The following is a 20,082-nucleotide window of genomic DNA, read 5'->3' on the forward strand; positions in this document are numbered from 1 at the left end:
GGGTGCCAATCAAATACATTTTCGTTCTCCCGGCCTCTTGTGCAACACCAGTTAAAGGACACTGTACTGTTTAACAGGATAGTGTACTGTTGGATCTGTTTTTAGTAACGTTTTTGTGATTTTATTTTATTTTATTGTTTGCTTGTAAATTGCTTGCTTCAATGAGAAGCAATGTATGCAGTTAATAAACATAACCCTAAACCTTCCTGAACTAGGGAATTAGATGCTAGGCAAGGAGGCTCGTCCTGACCCAAGTGAGTCAAGGCCCAACTCAGTTACTCACCACATGCCCCTTTGCTGATGACTTTGATCCGGCGCTGTTGGTTGCACTGAGCCTTCTCCAGCTCGCATTCGTTGCTGTAGGTAGAATAATCCGAGCCACAGACAGGGGCCACCACTGAGGGGCACGTGGTCTTCTTGCACACACATAGTCCCTGGGAGGGGCCCGTTGCACTCCTCTCGCACACGGCACCAAACCCACACAGCACACCTCGGCACACTGGATGGGAGTGCAAAGAAGGAAAATATAATTAAGCAGTGAATGAGGGTTGGTTTGTCAGAAGAGGGGAAACTGAGCATGAATCTCAACTTTAATATAGTGTGTGTGTGTGTGTGTGTGTGTGTGTGTGTGTGTGTGTTTCCAGCTCAGGTTTCTAGTCCTTATGCCTATGTGAAAAAAGACTGAAAAAAATTATGGCCAATACCGTAAGCCTGTGTAGACAATGAACTGGGATCTCAGAAACTCACACGCAAGCTACTACCTTAAGAGCACGGACTTCCTGAAGTCACTCTCAGCCTTAGCATTTGCCAAATGGAAACAGTGGCCTTCGTCACAGAGTTGTTGTGAGGGCACAGCAACTAAAGTCAATGAAGGGCTTTGTGAATTAACATGCGTTGTGCAAATGCTACATCACAGCAGGATGTAGTGAGATCTCGGGAGGTGATGGAAAGAGGAGCAATGAATGTCAACTTGGGATTAAGGAAATGATTTTCAAGGTGTGGCACTTTGTGGCTTGGCTCTTCAGAATCATGGAGTGCGCTGCAGAATGCATCCCCAGGCAAGGGACATCCCCAGGCAAGGGACATCCCCAGCCTTGAACCTGGGACCTTCTGCATGCAAAACAGATGATCTACTTCTTATCTGCATCCCTTTCCTTAATAGGAAGGTGGGAAACTGTTTTATACAGAGTCCTAGAACTACAGAATCATAGGACTCTGTAGGGTTGGAAGGGTCTCATGCAGGAATCACAGGAGCCCCCAAGAGTCTGAGAAAAATGAGCTGGGAAGCCCCAGCATGGAAGGCGGCCACTGGCAGGCTGCTCCCTCTGCGCCCTCAGATCCCCCTGTCCCGAGCTAGATCCACCGCTGAGCCACAACCCCTTTCTCTGAAAATAAAGGACGGTTCTAGTCCTCATGGCTCCCAATAAAGGACTGAAACGGGAACATAGGAAGCTGCCTTATGCTGAATCAGAACATTGGTCCACCAACCTCAGTGTTGTCTACACTGACTGGTAGCGGCTCTCCAGGGTTTCAGGCAGGAGTCTCTCCCTTGCTGCCAGGATGCCTGGAGGGAAGGCCAGGAGCTCTCTGGCCACCACTTGTCCATCTAGCTCAGTACTGTCTGCACTGCCTGGCAGCATCCCTTCAAGTTTCCAGGTAATGGGACATTCCCAGCTCTACCTAGAGATACTGGGGGCTGAACCTAGATCTTTTGCATCAAAGCCGATGCTGTACCATGGAGCTATGGGCTTTTTCCAAAGGAGGAGGCAGCACAAAGCTAGATGGACACACACACCCCTTACTAAATCCTAGCACTCCAGGTGATGAGGTGATGGTTATCTCTACATACTTCCTAGAAAGATGGATAGTTTCCTTGGCATGCTTTTTCTCCAATTTATCTATTTAGGAACAGATGCCCTGCTTTTTTCTCTCTATGTGCCCTGAGGCAGATAATGACAAGATAAACATAACCAAACACATGAAGCCTCCGCTCAATAATCAATGAACAACTCAATTAGCAACCCCCCCCAAAAAAGAAAGTCCAGTGACTCAACTCAATAAAGCCATACAATCAACATTAATCAAAATAGCCTACTGATCACAGATAGTTTTGCAAATAAAATGTGTGTTTGGCAAGGAGGGGAGCCGTAGTGGCATAGCGGTCAGAATGCTAAAATGGGAGACCAAGGATCTGGGAGACCGGGGTGCAAATCCCCCACTTGGCCTTGATGCTCACCACGGTGGCCTTGGGCCGGCCAGTGTCACTGCCACCCAGCCTAACCTACTTCTCAGGGTTGGGAATGAGATGGGGGGGGCATGGATGCCAGCTTGAACTCCCTGGAGGAAATGGTAGGATATAAACACAAAAAACAAATAAAACAGAGGTGTGGGGGAGGCTGCAGGGGGAGGGGTTGAGCCTGTTGCCAGATTGTTTTGGCTGTGAGTGTCAGAATCTGAGGAACAGGTTACCTAGGGTTGCCATATTTCAAGAAGGAAAACTCCTGACACCCGCAAAGACCCCAAAATTGTTGAGCCTTTAAAAAAACCCACACATACACCACCCAAACCTACCCTGAAAATAGTGACTTTAAGCTTTTTGAGCTGTTTTCGCTGCTTTTTCCATCGCATTGCCATACATCCGGGTTTCTCCTCACATTTTGCCAAATTTTGCAAAATTCCCTCCAGGCGTATAGCAAGCCTAAGGTTACCACACAATTTGGGAACAAAAGTCAGCAGCAAGATTAGTAGATATGTGTGAACAGCACACCCCAGTGTGGGGGAACTTCAGACCAGGGCGGGAGGGCTGAATACGATCCTTAAGAGTGCTCTGTTTGGCCCTCATGACTCCCCCCAGCCCATGCCCCTCACAAGCCTTGCCATCTTGAGTGTTTCTGCCTGGCTGGAATATGTCCTAAGAATATAAGAAGAGTCCTTCTGGATCAGGCCAAGGGACCACCTAGTCCAGCATCCTGATCGCACAGTGGCCAAACAGATGCTTCTGGGAACCTGGCAAGCCACTCCCCCCCCCACCATGAACACCTCTTACTTGCCTGGGAAGAAGACTGCAAAGAGACGTGTGTCACATCCTTTGCTTTACGTTCTTTAGCTTAACCCCGCCTCCTTTTGCGCCTGGCCCCGCCCACTGCTGGCACGCGGTCCCTGGGAGGTTGCAGGTACCTCACACAGTTTTGTTTTCGAAAAGAAATCATGCTTTGTTTTGTTTCTGAAAGTCCGCCAGGCAAAAGAAAGAGGACAAACACATCATAAATCAATCCCTGGCTGCAGAGGCCCTCTCAAGCCAATATACCTGGCACTTCTCCAAACAAAACTGTTGAATTGCTGTTTTTATCTCTGAGTACACAGTGTGATGTTGTATTGTCCTTTTACTATTTTTTTGCTGGGAGCAAAAGTGGCTGGGGCAACCCAGTTGGATGAGCGGCATATTATTATTATTATTATTATTATTATTATTATTATTATTATTATTATTATTTAATAATTTGGCTCTTCTGTTTTTAAATATGCTTGTTCATTCTATGCTTGTTTTGATCTCATTTTTGTTATATTTGCTGCATAAATTCAAACTCCTTTCAAACTTTCTGCTTGATTTTTTAAAATTATTTTTGTTTTAAAATATCTCAAGTTTCTAGGGGACCTTTTAAGGCTTCGAGCCTCAAACCACCAACTTGATAGACACATGATAATTACAGATTGCAATTAGGAATGTGGCGGGAGGGTGGGTCGCCTTCCTAATAAGAGATGCACTATTCTTGTTATCACGCATGCTAATCAGAGGAGCCGGCACCAACCAGTTCCCCATCTAAATTGCAAATGAAGGAGAGGTGCTTGGCTGTTCTTTTTTAATTTGGGAGGTGGGTGGTGGTGGTGGGAGGAATGCCAGGTATGCAAGCTGAGAAGTGTGTGCACACAACACACACACATACACACACACACACACACAAGTGTGTGTGTAGCATGTGACTTTTCATGTCGTCTCCAAAGAGAGGCGCCACCGTTACCCAGAGCATCAGCCTTAGATCTCGGACACCAGGATAGCAAATCCTCATTTGGCCACCGACAGCCTTGGGCAACTTGCTCTTAGCTGAGATGATTCTGTGCATCTTTAATCTCGCACACACATACCCATCCTTACAACCAAATTCCAGGTTGTTTTTTTAAGCTGCAGTCATTGCGCTTTGGAAAGTGTTGCGCAAATGGAGACGTTCTGGCACCTTCAGTAGGTCTGCAGTCTTTTTGCTCTCAGTGCAGAATGTGGGCCCTTCTGGGTAGGAGGGAGTCAGGAAGTGGCCTAAAGACACCAGCCCCCAAACACCTGTTACGTCCACACCGCCCATTTAAAGAACATTTAAATCACGCTTCTCCCTTTCTCAAAGAATCCTGGGAACTGTAGTTTGTCAAGGGTGCTGGGAGTTGTAGCTCTGGGGATGAACTACAGTTCCCATGGTTCTTTGGGAAGGGGGAGATGCGCTTTAAATGTACAAAGCCATAGCACATTTTTACAAATGTAAAAAGCCAGCCCTTTATCACACATTTTGTGATGATTTGTGCTCTTGATGCGATAATTTATGCTCAATTTAGGCAGGATTTCCTGATCCACAGGCTCTAAGGCTGGAATCCAAACCCCTGGCAGGGAGCTGCGGGCTTAATGGAGAGGCGGTGCTGCCGTGACACCCACAGTCCTGCCACTCATGCTGTCTCGAATGTGTACAGCCGAGCGATGCTGTAATTTCTCCTGTCTCCTTCCTCACCTGACTTATAGTTAAAGGCCAAGGCTCAGTGGTAGAACCTTCTGCTTTGGCATGCAGAAGGTTCCAGGCTCAATCGCCAAGAATACCCCCACGTCTGGAAACCTTGAGAGCTGCTGCCAGCCTATGTAGAAAATATTGGGCCAGATGGACTGGGTATATATAAAGCAGCTTTCTCCATTCCTCCGATCCTCACCCTCTTGACCTCCCCAAGCTGACAAGTGCTTCCATCTCTCCTTGCTGCTCCTTTTACAATCACTTCTTCCTCTCTCCCTTCCCCTCCCTTCTCTATTTGTAGCAAAATTCCTACTCAGCCATGAAGCCCAGGGGTCAGCAAACTTTTTCAGCAGTGGGCCGGCCGGTCCCTTGTCCCTCAGACCTTGTGGGGACCAGGCTATATTTTTTTGGGGGGGGGGTGAACAAATTCCTATGCCCCACAAATAACCCAGAGATGCATTTTAAATAAAAGCACACATTCTACTCATGTAAAAACATGCTGGTTCCCGGACCGCCCGCGGGCCAGATTAAGAAGGCGATTGGGCCGGATCCGGCCCCTGGCACTTAAGTTTCTCTACCCATGGGCTAGCCTTTGTCTCAGCCTACCTCACAGGGCTGTCGTCAGGATAACCTGGTGAAAGAGTAGGAACACCATCCTGAGCTCCTTGGAGGAAAGGTGGGGTATCAATAGAGGAAGAAAGGAAGGAGAGCTGGCATAATTAGTTATTGCTCTTAATAATTCTGTTGATTTATTGCTGCTTCTGTGAGGATTGATTTTTGGTTGTTTGCTTATTTAACTTTGTAAAAATATTGCTGCTTAACTATGTTTCAGATATATTACATATCTCATACAGTTCAGATCCCTGCATGGCCATGAAGCTCACTGGGTGTGACCTTGCCGTCAGTCACTGCCTCTCTCGGCCTAACAGATTTCACAGGGTTGTTTTAGGGATTCAATGGGGAGAGGGAGAGCCATGACCCCTGGGCTCCTTGGGAAAAACAGGGCAGGATATAAACACAATAAATAAAAAAATAAATTTCTCTCACCATTTCCTTGTGGATCCTGGGGGATAGAGAGCTGGGGCAGAAATGTCAAGAACACATACCGGGTAAATGCCCTGGCATGTTTGTCTGTGTTAAGAACAGCCCCCCTCGTGCCCTCTCTACCTTCATAATGCACACACACACACACACACACACACACACACACACACACACACACACACACCTATTATGCATTTCTCCCCGTTACCGATTTAGTTATATGTATATTTTAATTTATAATTGTATAGGGACATCGCAGACCCACACACAAAGCGGACAAAGCGCCCAGCTAAGGAAAAGGCCTGGCCTACATAACAGCGGGAGAACGGAAATAAATAAAAAATAAATGAATAAAAAAAGATAATGTGTGGGAAAAGAGAAATCATAAAAGGGGAGAGGAATGCTTTTTTTTATAAAAAAAGGAAAAAGAAAAGAAAAACAGCACGCTTGCCGGCGGTTCATTTACACTTCAATACTTGGGCGTCTGGCTTCAGCTGCCTGGAGAGAGTTTAAGCTCATATGCACAGCAACAATGCACAGCGCTAAGAGACTAATATCGTCAAATAAATAAAGAAGAAGAAGACGAGGAAGAAGAAGAAGAAGCTTTCGTTCGCTCCTGCCCAATATCTAAAAGCAATTTATCATTTTTATGAAGCTCTGTGGATCGTCTCTTTCTCAGCGCTCATATATATATATATATATATATATATATAGAGAGAGAGAGAGAGAGAGAGAGAGAGAGAGAGAGAGAGAGAGAGAGAGAGTCTTTTTCTGGAAACACCCCCCCCCCCCATTTCTGCACAGTGAGATAAGGGGGTGGGGAAGGGAGGCAAGAAAAGCAAAATAGGGGTCTAAAAATGCAGAGAGAGACTGACTTGATGATTATTTCCTTCCCTTTCTCCACCCCCACATCCAGCCAACCGGCCCACCCACCCACCCACCCCGCACCCCGGCTGCCCTCCTCCCCATCCTCCTTGTGCTCCTTCTTCCTGGAGCTGAAGTCTTAAAAGAGTTTGTAGTGCATTATCAAGCTGTTGCTCGGAGAGAGAGGAAGGCACAGAAGACAAAGAGTCTCGGTGGCGCTGGGAGAAGACATACGTGTTGGGAAAAGGTCCGAACACACATAGGCACCTCAATGGTCAAGAAAAGCTCAATGGTCAAGAAAAAAAGAGCTGTAGCTCAATGGTTAGAGCACCTGCCCGGCATGCAGAAGGTCCCAGGTTAGACCCCGCCCCAGCATCTCCAGGTAGATCTGGGAGAGACTCCCTCCCTGAATCCATGGAAAGCACTTGCTTATCAGTGTATCCCCTAGTGCAGGCATAGGCAAACTCCGGTCCTCCAGATGTTTGGGACTACAATTCCCATCATCCCTAGCTAACAGGACCAGTGGTCAGGGATGATGGGAACTGTAGTCCCAAACATCTGGAGGGCTGGAGTTTGCCTATGCCTGCCCTAGTGAAGCCATGTAGATTAAAGCCTTCTGGATGCAGTAGAGCAGGGGTCCCCAAACTACGGCCCCCGGGCCGGATGCGGCCCAATCGGCCTTCCAATCCGGCCCGCGACGACCCCCGCCGCCCGCTGCCGCCGCCCGCTCTCACGGCGCGCGGCGCAGCGGCGATCTGAAAAATCGGCAAAAAATTGCCGAAAATCCTTTGTGCGCATGCGTACGGGCCTCTCCCGACCCGGAAGAGGTCATTTCTGGTGCACTTCCGGGTCGGGGGAGGCCCATACGCATGCGCACAAGCGACTTTCGCCGATTTTTTTTCCGCCCGTGTGCGTGTGCGCATGCGCACGGGCGCGCACTCCCCCGCCCTCCGGCCCGCTGCGCGCGCACTCCCCTGCAGTCCGGCCCACCGCGCGGTCGGCGCGGCGGGCACCGGCCCGCCGCTCGGTAAGTCTGGGGACCCCTGCAGTAGAGCATCTCCTTTGCATGCAGAAGGTCCTGTGTTCAGTCCCTGGACTCTCCCATTCAGAAAAGGGTGATGACATTCCCCCCCCACTCCAAGGGCAACATTCCCTTATGGGAAAGCTTGGGACGGGGGAGGCACATGCCAGTAGTGGGTGGGGTCAGAGGCAAAAGTGGGCGGGGCAACATGTGTAAATCATTTTTGCACACTAAACTGGTTTCTACTCACACCCCATGCAGGCAAGACTATAGAAGTCCCTTTGGGAATCCATTGTTGAACAGGAGGAGGAGGAGGAGGAGGAGGAGGAGGAGGAGGAGGAGGAGGAGGAGGAGGAGGAGGAGGAGGAGGAGGAGGAGGAGGAGACGTTATTGTTATTTTATTTTTATGCCGCACATCTGACTGGGTTTCCCCATGAATAAACTGTCATCATGAGCAAGCAGAGGGCCTTCTCGGTAGTGGCACCCACCTGGTAGAACGTCCTCCTATCAGATGTCAAGGAGATAAGCAACTATACAATAGAAGACATCTGAAGGCAGCCCTGTAGAGGGAAGCTTTTAATGTTTAGCCATTTTTTAATATGCTGGAAGCCTCCAGAGTGACTGGGGCAACCCAGGGTACAAAAAAAATAAAATTATCATCATCACCATTGTCAACACTGGTTGGCAGTGGCTCTCCAGGGTTTCAGCCCTACCTGGAGATGCCAGGAATTGAACCTGGGATCTTCTGCTCTACCAGAGATTCCTGTACACACACACCTATCTTCCCATGCTCTATCCAGGTAACAGAGACACCTTATCAGAATCCCAAAGCACAACCCTGCCACGCAAAAGCCATTATGGAGGGGGCATGGAGTAAGGCTGGGTGTTGTTTGGGGTAGGGAGACTCAGGAGGGGCAGAGAGAGAAGTCTGCAGGGCCGGGTCTGAGTTTTCCCACCCCTGTCTGAGTGCATCCCAAGAGATAGTGGCAAGTCCGAGCCCGAGGCTGTATCAGGCGCCCTGCTTTTGTGTCTGTCACCCATGTCGGCCTGAGACTGAGCCCATCCCCTCGGTTGCAAGATAACTTCCCCTCCTTCCCCTATTTCATTCTGTCAGGGCCAAGGCCTGGTGAATAATTCAGCGTGCAGGTTCAGTGAGGCTCTCGTGCCTCTGCCTCCCCTGGCAGGGCTGGGAGCGTGCGAGGACGCAGCTGGATGGGGAGGCCATGAAAGATATATGAGTGTGGAGTGGATGGCATATGGCTGAGTTGCTTCGCAGTCCTCCCGGCACCCTATTTATCCCCTCCAGCCGCACCTTGCTCCAGCATCTCTGCCCCACGCCAGGGCTGCAGCAGGGTTGAGGGGAACCATCGCAACAGTGACACGGCAAGGGGTTACTGCAAAAGGCCCAAGTTCAATCCATAGATGGAAGACATCTGCCGCAAACTCTGGAGAGATCTTGCCAAACAGTGTAGACCCAAGGGCCACATGCCCTTCTTGGCAATCTTTTGAGGGCCACATGCCAATGGTGAGCGGGGCCAGAGGCAAATTTGAGCAGCGCAACAAATGCAAGTGTTTGCCTTTGCCCAGTGGGCCAGTTGCATATTCGCACACTCCTCTGTGTGCTCCATCCATCTCCTCTCATTCCATGGGCCAACTTTGACAAGGGGGCAGCACAAAGATGACAGGTGACTGACAGATGAATAATCCCACCCACTTGTCCAATTTGAGTCCAGGGAGTGATGGGTGGAGACAGAGCAGGATTGAACTGCCCATCAGGCGACGTTACCCACCCACGGGAGCGAAATCACCTGACAAGTGGGCGTGGCTTAGCAAAGCCCGGTGTCTCAATCTGAATTGGAACCTCTGATGGGCCAAAACTGGCTGGCTGGTTCCCTGTCCTGGTGTACAACATTATAGAGTAGTGCAAGTACTGTTGAATATCAGCTTATTTCCTGGCGCCTCACTGCTGTGATAAGGATGGGGATATAATCCAGGAACATGCTTACATCAGCGTGCTTAACAGGGTGACTGAATACATGAGAGAAAACACCTGAAAGGGCATGGTGGTCTGTCCAGAGAGAATGAACAGACAATCTTGTAAGTAAACAGCACACAAGGAATTCTGTGCTTGTCTGAACTGGGCTGCAGTCGAGAAATTCCAGAGCACTGTCATCATCGTAAGCCTTTGAAGGATGGAGGTTTTCAGACATCCTATCGCCAAACTCCTGAGCCTCTGCTAAGGAATCTTGTGGCTGTCCTTAGTCACAGTGCAGTATCGAAACCAACAAACAGAAAAGCTTAAAAAAAATAACCCGTCAGCAGTCTATCACCACGCCTCCCCTCACCATTGGCTAGGTGCCTGTGATGTCACGGAATGTTTGTGAGCATCCTAGCCACTCAGAGGCAGCTGGTGAGATGCAAGCAACAGAATGTTGGCAATCAGAGCAAATCTCTGAAAAGAAACAAAGGGTCAACGACCATGGGAGGAGTGCGGGTGCGTTTGGGGGGGGGGGGAGAACAGCCATCTATCCTGCCAGCTGCTCCTTGACTGAACAAAGAGTGATATATTGTGGTGGGCTCAGAAGGAACACCATCTCGGTAGGCCCAGGTGTATCCACCCCCGCCCCCCCCCCACTTTGAGTTAATTCCAATCACTAAGCTAATGCTTCCTTCGGTCTTTCCCATTAAAAGGATGGTTTGCCACAGCTGTGCTGTAGGATATTTGCTGGGATGGGAGGGCAGGTAGACGGGGCGGGGAGTCAGGGAAGGAGGAAGAACCGCTCTATTCTTCCAACCCTTTTGGCTGTACATGAAGGTGCTGCTTACCCATACTGAGACAGTAGGAGATAATAATAAAGCTTTTTTTTAAAAAAAAGGCTACAAATTATTTTAGCTGTCAGGGTCAATTAATCAAAAGTGGGCAGCTCAGCTACCCCAAAGGAGTACAGGTTATTAAACCTTCTGCTCCTAAAACGCACAGGAGAAAGAGGTTGGGGTGGGTGGGTGGGCTTAAGTGGTGGTCTTCTCAAATAAAGGGCAAGGAGCACTTAGCCCCCCTCCAAAGCCTTTTATTCTTATTAGAAAGGTCCCTGGCTCTTTGCAAAAGGTGCTTATTATCGGCCATTATATCTCACTGACTCAGTAGGGGTCCAATCTACTGAGCAAACAAAGAAAGATCCACTTCCTTGTGCATCACATGGAAAGAAACAAAGGGAGTGGGTTTTTTTTTAAAAAAAGAAATAATTAATGTAACTGAATTTTTAGCTGGAGGGCTAGCAGCCACCCCCTTTTCACCTCGGCCTTTCCCCTCCTTAACTGCAGCCCCTTGGGGTGATGTGATGCAGTGGAAGGCTAGTTTACTGTACCCGCAATACTTCTGCAAAAGAAAGCAATCGGCTGGGGTTACTTCCCCTCCTCCCCACCCCCCCCAAAAAAACCCATAAGAGTGACAAGCTGCATCTGCCCCAAAGCTGTTTTTTGATGCAACTGTAAAGGGTGCAGGAGTCTTGAACTCTCTCTCTCTCTTATTCTCTCTCTGTCTGCTGCTCCTTCTAGTTAATCAATTACCTTAATGGATGAAGAAAAGCTTGAGCTGACTAAAGAGGTGCCCCACATAATTTAGCAGGACATTTTACTACACCTTCTAATAGCAACCTTAGGGAGTGAGCACCAACTGGATTATAGCCAAAACAGGGCTACAGAGAATCCAAGCAGGAGGTAAAAGCATATATCAATAGTGGGTAGGGAACGGTGAGGGGCAGATCCTAAGGTTTACAGCAACATTCCCAAAACCTTAAATCCAAATCTTAAGGGGAACCAATTGGGACTGAGCATTGTGTTGGTAACCCCCGTATTACAATTACCCTCAAATCCATCTGGATTTAAGGATGGGCACCCAGGTTTGCTTCCTCTGCTCTTCCTGTCCCATTTTCCTTGTGTGTTGTGTCTTCTGGATTGTATGCCTGTGGATACGAGCTGTCAACTTTCAGATGATTATATGTAAGCCACTGTGGGGGTCTTTTTCGCTGAAGAACGAAGCACAAACGCACTAAATAATAAAATAAATGAATGCCCTGTTTTTGCAAGGAGGGGGTCTTAATCCGTAGCTTTTGTTCCACCAGCGGGGGGTGGGGGGGATGGATTTCTCTCCAAGACACCTCTAAAAGCCAGGATGAATAAATGAAACGAAGGCTTTAATGCTCCCAGTGAAATGTTAAAAACATGGAATGGGTTTAAGATAATTGGCTCCATCATCGCAGGCGAAAGTCAGAGGGGGGTGGTGATGGTGGCCTGTGTTTGAGTCAAGGTACTCCCCCCCCCCTCCAACTGCTGAAATGGGAGTCCTTTATATGCAATCAAAATTTCAGACGTCTTGGCAGAAATGAGTCTAGTAAAGCTAGGGAAAGGAATAATCAAATGGGAAAACTTACCAGGAAAAATAAGGGATGAGTGTTTTTAAGGCATGGACTGAGCAACGCTTTAAAACCCACAGTTAAATTAAATTAAGGCACCGTGGGGGGTTGTCCCATTTATTTCAAGTGTGCCTGGCTAAAAGAGGAACCCAAATTGGATGAGAAAGGGGGGGGGTGGCGGAGGATCCTCCAAACAAAGCGTGATGCGATATGGTCTTGGGATTCCCACTGTAATAAACGCGACAGCCGATTCCTGATTAAATATCAAACTGCAGGTGGGCTGTTAAGGGAGAGGAACATTCTTGTTAGATTATTGCGTCTGAAATGAAATCTCATCTAAAGGTGCCATGGCGATCTTTTATTCCTCCACAGACAGGGGAAGATGCCTTTGTGGACAGCAGGCTGAACGGGTTCGAGAGAGGGGAAGAGGGGGAGTCAAAGCTAGGCCAGCCAGCGTCCCTGTCCTGATGCTTAGGGAATGAGCCGATTTCAGGGATTCCGGGCTGCTGAATACATACAAAACTGACTATGACTTTTCTTCACACTTGACAGCAGATCTGTGTCAACAGAGCCCTTCAGGTACTTGAAGTGTGATTATCAGTTCCCCTCCTTTCCAGGATAAACACACCCAGTTCCTTCAAGCTTCCCTTCAATACCACAGCCACCATCGATGCTCTCTTCTGAACCTGTTCCAGTTTCTCTGCTTCCTTCTTGTGATGCTCTTATATGGAGTTAGAGCATTGCTCCATCTGCTCCAGGAAGGGGGACCCTCACGCCTGGGGACCAGATGCAGACTTCCAGGTCTATCTAGCCTCCAGAATTCTCCTTGGGTCCCAACACCTTCTCTTCAGGCCACACCTCCTTTCCCAGACCAGACCCCTTATCTTCAGGCCACTCCCTTCTCAGGCAACACTGCTGCCCTGCCCTGCATCCTCCTTGTGTGCTTTTGCCCAGTGATAATGTGCAGTAACACCTCCTGCTGGCCTGGATGGAGAGAGGAAGGTCTGCAGATAATCCGACTTTCGCGTGGCTGCAATGTAACCTACTGTACAGAGGTTAAGAGTCGCATACATTGCTCCACCCATTTTTGCTTCTGGGCCCTGGCCACTCACTGTATGTCCCTATGCTTTTGCACACAGTAGGTTGCACTGTATCATGGATTTTGTAGTATTACAGCTGGATAATCAAGTATTGTTGGGAATGGACAAGATTACAGGTGGAAGACTTGGTAAGAAAGGTTTGGAACCATTGGAGGGATAATTGTGCTTTAAAAAGTGGGGTGTGTGTCATGATTTGAACTATGGTCCAACAACAACCACATTGGCTAGTCTGGCTGTAGCTGAATAAGCACACATGGGACTTGAGGGGTAGCTCCCGATTCTGGTAAACTTACCCCAGCTTAATGCAATTGCAAATTCCAACCCTAATCCTGCTTTTTTTCAGGGTCTAGCAGCAAGCCTATGTATTGGGGGCGGGGGCAAGAACAAGAGACGTGTTGCAGAAGATCAATTATAGTGTTAGCCTAAAATCTTCAAGAAGGCAGAGACTCCTGGAAAGGATTGGATTAGCAGGCGGAGGCCACCGGGGGCGGGGGGGGGCGGAGAGCAGGAGCTGTGTAGCTGACCTTTTCCAGCCCTCACCAGCACCACCCCGCCCCTGTTGCTGTAGGAAAAGAGAGGGGAGTGAGAGAAAGGGGGCAAAGGTTTGTCAAAACAAAATCCACATCCCTAAGGCTTACTCGTCAGTAAGCATGTGCAGGGTCTGCAATCTTGCTGGGGAAACAAAGCGTGTGATTGCCTACTACTCCTAATTTGCCTCCCTAACGTTGAGGCACCTCCAATTTCCGCATGCTTCCCTTTCCTACTGTTCTGCCGACTGACCTGTTTCCAGGAGGGTTGTGGGCAGAGAAGAATTAACGGGGAATCTCCGGAGTAATTTGAGGAGAGGTACGCCGGGCAAAGGAAGGTGAGATGGTCCCAACCCCAAACATGTGCGGAATGGCAAGGGCAGGATGTCTGCCTGGGCCTGGCTGAGCAGAGGAAGGAGGAGGAGGAGGAGGAGGAGATGGATGTCACTGCTCATCCCTTCAAACAGGTAACCCGAGTCACTTTCTGTGGTGTAACAGCTGTCCTGATGGCTGCATTCATTGCCTCCTCTTCCCCCACCCGCTGGGACCAGATGGAGGAGTGGAGTGCCATTGCCATTATAACAGCAAATTAACAAGAATGGCTTCCAGACCCCGCCCAGACAAGTGGAGACACCCCTCAAAGAATGTCCCCCCCTCCCACTGAAACAGGAGGGGTGTCCTTGCTTTCCCAGAGCAGTCACACCAAAAACATACACAAACCAAGCCACAGCAGAAGTGACCCGTGGAAAGGAGTCTTTATTCCAAGCCATGCAGAGCCCTGGTAACACGGCCAAAATGGCAGGAATGAAGCAGCTGGAAACCCTATAAATAAAAAAAGCAAGAAAAGGCCCCAGAAGAAAAAGAGAGCGAGCATTGTGGGGGATTTCAGAGTCGCATTTTTCCCCCCACAATGGGGCGGAGAAACAGGACAAAGGGTTCCAGGGACAACCAGAGGAGGGAGAAGGGCTGGTGTGCCAAGCAATGTGAAGGTATGAAGATTAGACAACGAGGGTGCGTAGGAAGCCCCAAAAGCAATGCTGAATCACTAGGGTATCACCAGAGACTGCCTTCTAGGCCCTTGTGAAATAACTTCACTGTGGTCAGATAAGAGAGATTCTGGGGAAGTTCTCCAGAACCAGAAATGAGCTTCTTCAGGGTGGTAATGCTGAGCTCAGAGGAATGATCCTGAATTATCTCCATCTCGGGTTAAATTCTGAGCCAGAGGGGAGGAAAAATCTTGGCTTACACCACAGTCCTAAAACACCTAATGCAACCCAACCCTGGATACTTTTTATGGCAAGAAGTGTTTTCTGGTGGGTCACTGTCTCAGATGCAATCCTATGTGTGTTTTATTCAAAGGAAGTTCTGCTGCGTTCCATTCATTTACTTATTTCACAAAATTTGTATGCCTCTTGGTTGCAAAAAACAAACAACAAGCCCCAAAGGGGTTTGCAAAAATAATGAAACAATGAAAAAAATGGCAAATAAAAACAGCTAAAAACAGCTAATTAAAACAGTAAAAAATAAAAATAAACATAAGATAAAAACAGATTTTTAGATGTCTGGATAGGCTGGCCTAAACAAAAAAATGTTTTTAGCAGACACCAAAAGGTATGCAGTGAAGGCACCTGCCTGATGTCAATAGGCAGGGAGTTCCAAAGTGTTGAACTCTTACAAATACTGAGAATTATGTGGCAATTGTAACAGATCACAGTAGTCAAGTGTTATATGTGGGGTCAGACAATCTTGCAGGTAAACTGGTGTTAAATGGGGTTTACTCCCAGGTTAAATGAGCATAGAATTGTGGCCTAAAAGCGTGATCCTATACATCTCTTCTCAAAAGCAAGTGCAGGAAAATCCAAAGTCTTCCGTACAAGGCGGAACACTTGATCGTGGCATTGTAGAAAAATTCCCAGCAACTGGCGTCACTTAAGTGGTATATTTGAAATCTCAACACATTTCAACTTACAGAACACCAATTGATGTCTGCAGGGGTTGGAGAGCAGGAGGATATCTTTGTGCAATTTGAATAGGGTTCTGCAGTGTCAGATTAAACCAGGGCAGATTTAATTAGCCACTCTCTCCAGCTCATGTCCTCTGTTTTGGCAGCCTCCCTGTCTGCACTTGTTGCAAAATGTGGTAAAAAGGCAGGCAAGCAGACCGATTGTTATTTCCAAAAGCTGAGTGGGGGTGGAAATGGCAAGTCTCAACAGCAGAACAAATTCAGCAGCTGGCTAGTTTCCTGCCCAACATGAACCATGTTTACTCTGAAGTAAACCTTCCTGATTTCAGTGGGTACTTCTGATAAATGCTGCAATGGGTTGTGGTGTCCTTTAAAATGCTAAAAAAAAATCCTCCCCGAATCAATTACATTGGGGTGGGCTAATGGGCTAACGGGGGATGGACAGACGGGGGACCATCATGATGTCAGGTGACTGACAGGTAGATGGCCCTGTCAGAGGTAATTTGCAGGGGTAGGGGATATTGAGTTGTATCCAATGTTAGCCCTACTAAGAGTAGAGCTATTGAAATTAACCAACATGGCTAACTTGTGTTCCATTAATTACAGTAGGTCTATTCTGAGCAGATCTTAGTTGGAAAGAGCCCAATGATCATTACATGGAAGTATAGCATGCCCAATACTTTTTAAGGGTCTGGCGTGAGAATTCCAAGTAGAAAATCTGAAAAAAAAACATTGATATAGATTCTTAAACCTGTTTCCTTTTTTTAAAGCAAGCTCTTCCCTCAAGAAAACAAGTGCAGGAGTTGTCAGAAGCCAACTTCATAGCCCCAAAGGTGTGTTGCAGGAGGTAAATTCACACCAGTCCTTCTTCCACCAGAAGACCCACACAAGGTTGGGGTAAGGGCTTGATTTGAAGCTTAGTCCCCAAACCCAGCTTTCTAGAGCCACAGGTCAGCCTTGGGAAGATAGGAAGGAATAATAGAGAGAGTACCCTCAAGCATGTGCAGAGTTCCCTTGAGGTCAGGGGACTTGGCTTCTGGGTAACCCCCAGCAACCTTCTGGTATCGAGCTGACAGCATCTGCTTTGCATAAAGAAAGTCTTGGGTTCAATTCCTGGCACCTCCAGGTGTGGCTGTGAATGTACCCTGCCTGAAACCCAGAAGATTATCTGCTAGTTAGTATAGACTAGAGAGGAGATGGAGCAATGGCCTGACTCAGTTTTCTATGTTGGAAAGAGGTAAATAATCTTTCTGGCTTTTGTTCTGAATCTGAATCTCTCTCATTTAAAGCATGATGTCCCATTTGCCAGTCTGGAGGGGATCCAGATCACACTCTCACAGAAAGACACACACACACAAACTCATCCCTTGCCACACAGGATGTGGTAGAAAAAACAATCAGAAAAGCTCAGCAGGAAAGGCGATTAAAACTCCGGGGTGGGAGATAGGAGCGTAGGATTTACCTAGTTTCATCTCTCTTAAAAAGTCTCCGAAGGCAGAAGCACTGGGATGGAAAAATAAACACTCCTCCTGCATGTACACGAACACAGAGCTCTTCCGTTTGGGTCCAAACATGCAACAAGATGCTTCTTGGAAGGGAAGGGGTGGGGAAAGAGCGAGCTGGAGCAGAGAAAGCCTACAGCGCGGGCAGCAAAAGGGACCACCTCCAGTGCCAACTAGGAGTTATGCAAAACTATCATATCGTGGTTCAGTTACTGTATACAATACATATTTGCAAAAGATGGTGGGATGCAAGAGCTTGGTGAAGCCCAGTGGAGGCTGGTCCATTAGAATAGTTCGGGAGCAGCCCCACCAACCTCAAGAGTGTCCCCAGTCAGCCTCCACCTGGAATGGGGATGGAACTAGAATTAGTTGGCTCTGCCTGTCATTAGCTTGGTCTCCACCTACTGTTGGGCTCCTTGCACTTCTGCCTTGCCGATTTGAACGGGCAGGAGCTACCCACTGCAGAAATAACACCTTAGGGATGATTCTGAGTGGGAGCAGGTCGAGGTTCACCAGAAAACCAACTAGTAAGCTTGGTGCATGTGTTGCAGAAATTCCTCTTTGGTCTCCAGTTGAAAGGATTGGGTTTGTTTTTGAAAGCTCACTTGCAGTAAAAACAAAAAAACAAACAAACCATACCGTATGTAGGAATTTAGCACATCAGAGGCCATGCTAACCTCTGTGTCTTGATGTTTATTTAACAGATTTCCCCAGCTCTAGGCTGCCGGTCACCGAGTAAAAAGGCTACTAAAGGCTACTAAAGCAAAGAGGTGTTTATGGAGCAAATAATCAAAATATTAGGTTCATAGTCACCAACAACTGCTTCAAAGTACTGGGGAGGAATATAGCAGTAGTGTGTAAGCAAGGAGAAAAATATTTTAGCCCAGTTACATTACGTCCTCCCCCCCCCCCACTAACCCAGTTAGACAAAGGGGGAGGATTGGCCCCCTTATAGAAAAGTTACACTGCTGAAGGCTTTGGGGAATATTCTTCAGAGGGCAATTTAGCCTTGGCAGCAGGGGGCCGAAAATAGGCTGCCTAATTGAGTAGGCTGTTCTCTGCTTCTAATGGGTATTGATGGGCCACAGAGGCAAGATTTGTCTACAGGTTGTCGTTGTACATACCTCAAGGATGTATTCCCCAGGTAACAGGTGAGGGAAAGAAAGACAAACTCGAAATACACCAGCATGCACAAAACAAAGAGTTGTAATAAAGCCTATCTCCATTTAAGGCAGGGGTGCGGGGGCCTTCTACCTATCTCCTGCCTTATTCTAGCAGCAGGTGGGTCCAAAGTGGGTGGGCTTCCTGGACCAAACTGCAATTCCTGGACTAGAATTGCAATTATTTGCAGGATCCCATGCCAGCTTCACTGGGGAAAGGGGAGAAATAAACATTTTCAGTGGACAGATACCCTCTGCGGTGTCAAAAAATTTAAATCGTATCGCAAACAGGTCACTGGAAACAGGTTTCCTTTCCTTCTCGGATGCCTCAACTCCAGAAAGGGCAAATCCAAATGAAATGGGGAGGGGGAATAGCTCCTGGCTGTTGTTTTGATGCCAACTATGTTGTGTGAATGCTGCAAAAGGCTAGGCACTCATGAGAAGCACCAATCCCAAAATACACACCCATCCGGAAACTCCCTACAATAGAAGAACTAGAAGGCAATGAAAGTGCCAACCATTTGTAACATCTTAAAAATAGGGAAATGTGAGTTACTGGATTGCAGTGGTAGTATTTCTGGCGTCAATTATTATGGCTGCTGCTGGCGCACACAAATGGCACCCTCTTAATCAAGTGGTGTCCTCTTAATCCTGACTGGGGGTTGCAAAAATATTTTGCATTTCCAGAACCTAGCATGTGAGTTCTAAGCCCTCAACAGGAGCTAAAAAAAATTCCCAGGTTGCTTCCAGATTGCCTGTTTATTGAGCATCTATTCTGATTTGTTTGTGGGGAGGTTAAACAATGCCGAGCAACCGTTATCCTGCACTTTACAGGGCCCTTCCCCCATCACTTCCCATCATCAACAAACTTTTTTTGAAGGAAGTGGCTTTGCTGCCCAAGAGCGCCAAATCAACATCAATTGTGCAACTTGGATTTGCCAGTATGTGTTTCAATCGCACCCGAAATGCTGACAGCCAAAAGGGGGGAAAACAACCTCAACCTTTGGGTGACCCGTGTTCCACCCCTCTTCACTATTATCACCACAAGCCAAGAGTACATTATAAATTTCCCTGATGTCAAACACTGGAAGTTGGGGGTGGGGAAGCAATAAGGCTTTGAAGAACTGCCTTTATTAAGAGTCTGAGGACCACATTGCGCTCTCTCTCTCTCTCTCTCCACTCCCCAATTTTTCCTCCTCTTTTGAAGAAAGAAAGACAGGCAAATGGCCGTAACTCAGTGGCAGAGCATGCATCTGATTTGCATCTGATTTCAATGCAGAAGGTCCCAGTTTTGATCCTTGGCATCTCTTACGAGAGCTGCCACTAAAACCCTGGAGGGTTGCTGCCTGCCCGTGTAGGCAATGCTGAGCTGTGGTCTGACTTGGTACAAGGCAGCTTGCTATGAAAACACATATCATCTCGAGCAAACCTGGAAGTGTCAGGGGCTTCAAAGACAATGGTTTTTTTTATTCCTACAGGTATTTTGCCTAGGCTACACAAGCCACAAAAGGGGGAGGGGGGGTAACACCTGTACACCCCCCCCACACACACACATACACAAAAAGTCACTCAGGGATGCCAGTGACGAGTGATGGGGAAGAGAGGAACCATACTGACAGGACAGGAAAGGCCAACATGAATTCTGCATGAGGCTGAGGTGTACGTTGCCATGGAGACCTGTTAGGCCGGAGATCCAACTGAGACAGCGTACAGTCACTCCTCCACT

At 47.9% G+C, this 20,082-nt stretch overlaps 1 protein-coding gene across 1 annotated transcript in view; it reads right to left on the bottom strand.

Annotated features, from left to right (window-relative positions):
• Positions 1-20,082, bottom strand: part of AGRN (agrin) — a 235,017-nt gene that overhangs the window by 89,624 nt on the left and 125,311 nt on the right. The window contains exon 4 of the mRNA XM_035118024.2: positions 284-499. Within this exon, the coding sequence (XP_034973915.2) occupies positions 284-499 (216 nt within the window). The remainder of the gene's footprint in view (positions 1-283; positions 500-20,082) is intronic.

This window comes from Zootoca vivipara, chromosome 6 (genome assembly GCF_963506605.1).
Source record: "Zootoca vivipara chromosome 6, rZooViv1.1, whole genome shotgun sequence".
In the NCBI taxonomy this organism is placed as follows: Eukaryota; Metazoa; Chordata; class Lepidosauria; order Squamata; family Lacertidae; genus Zootoca; species Zootoca vivipara.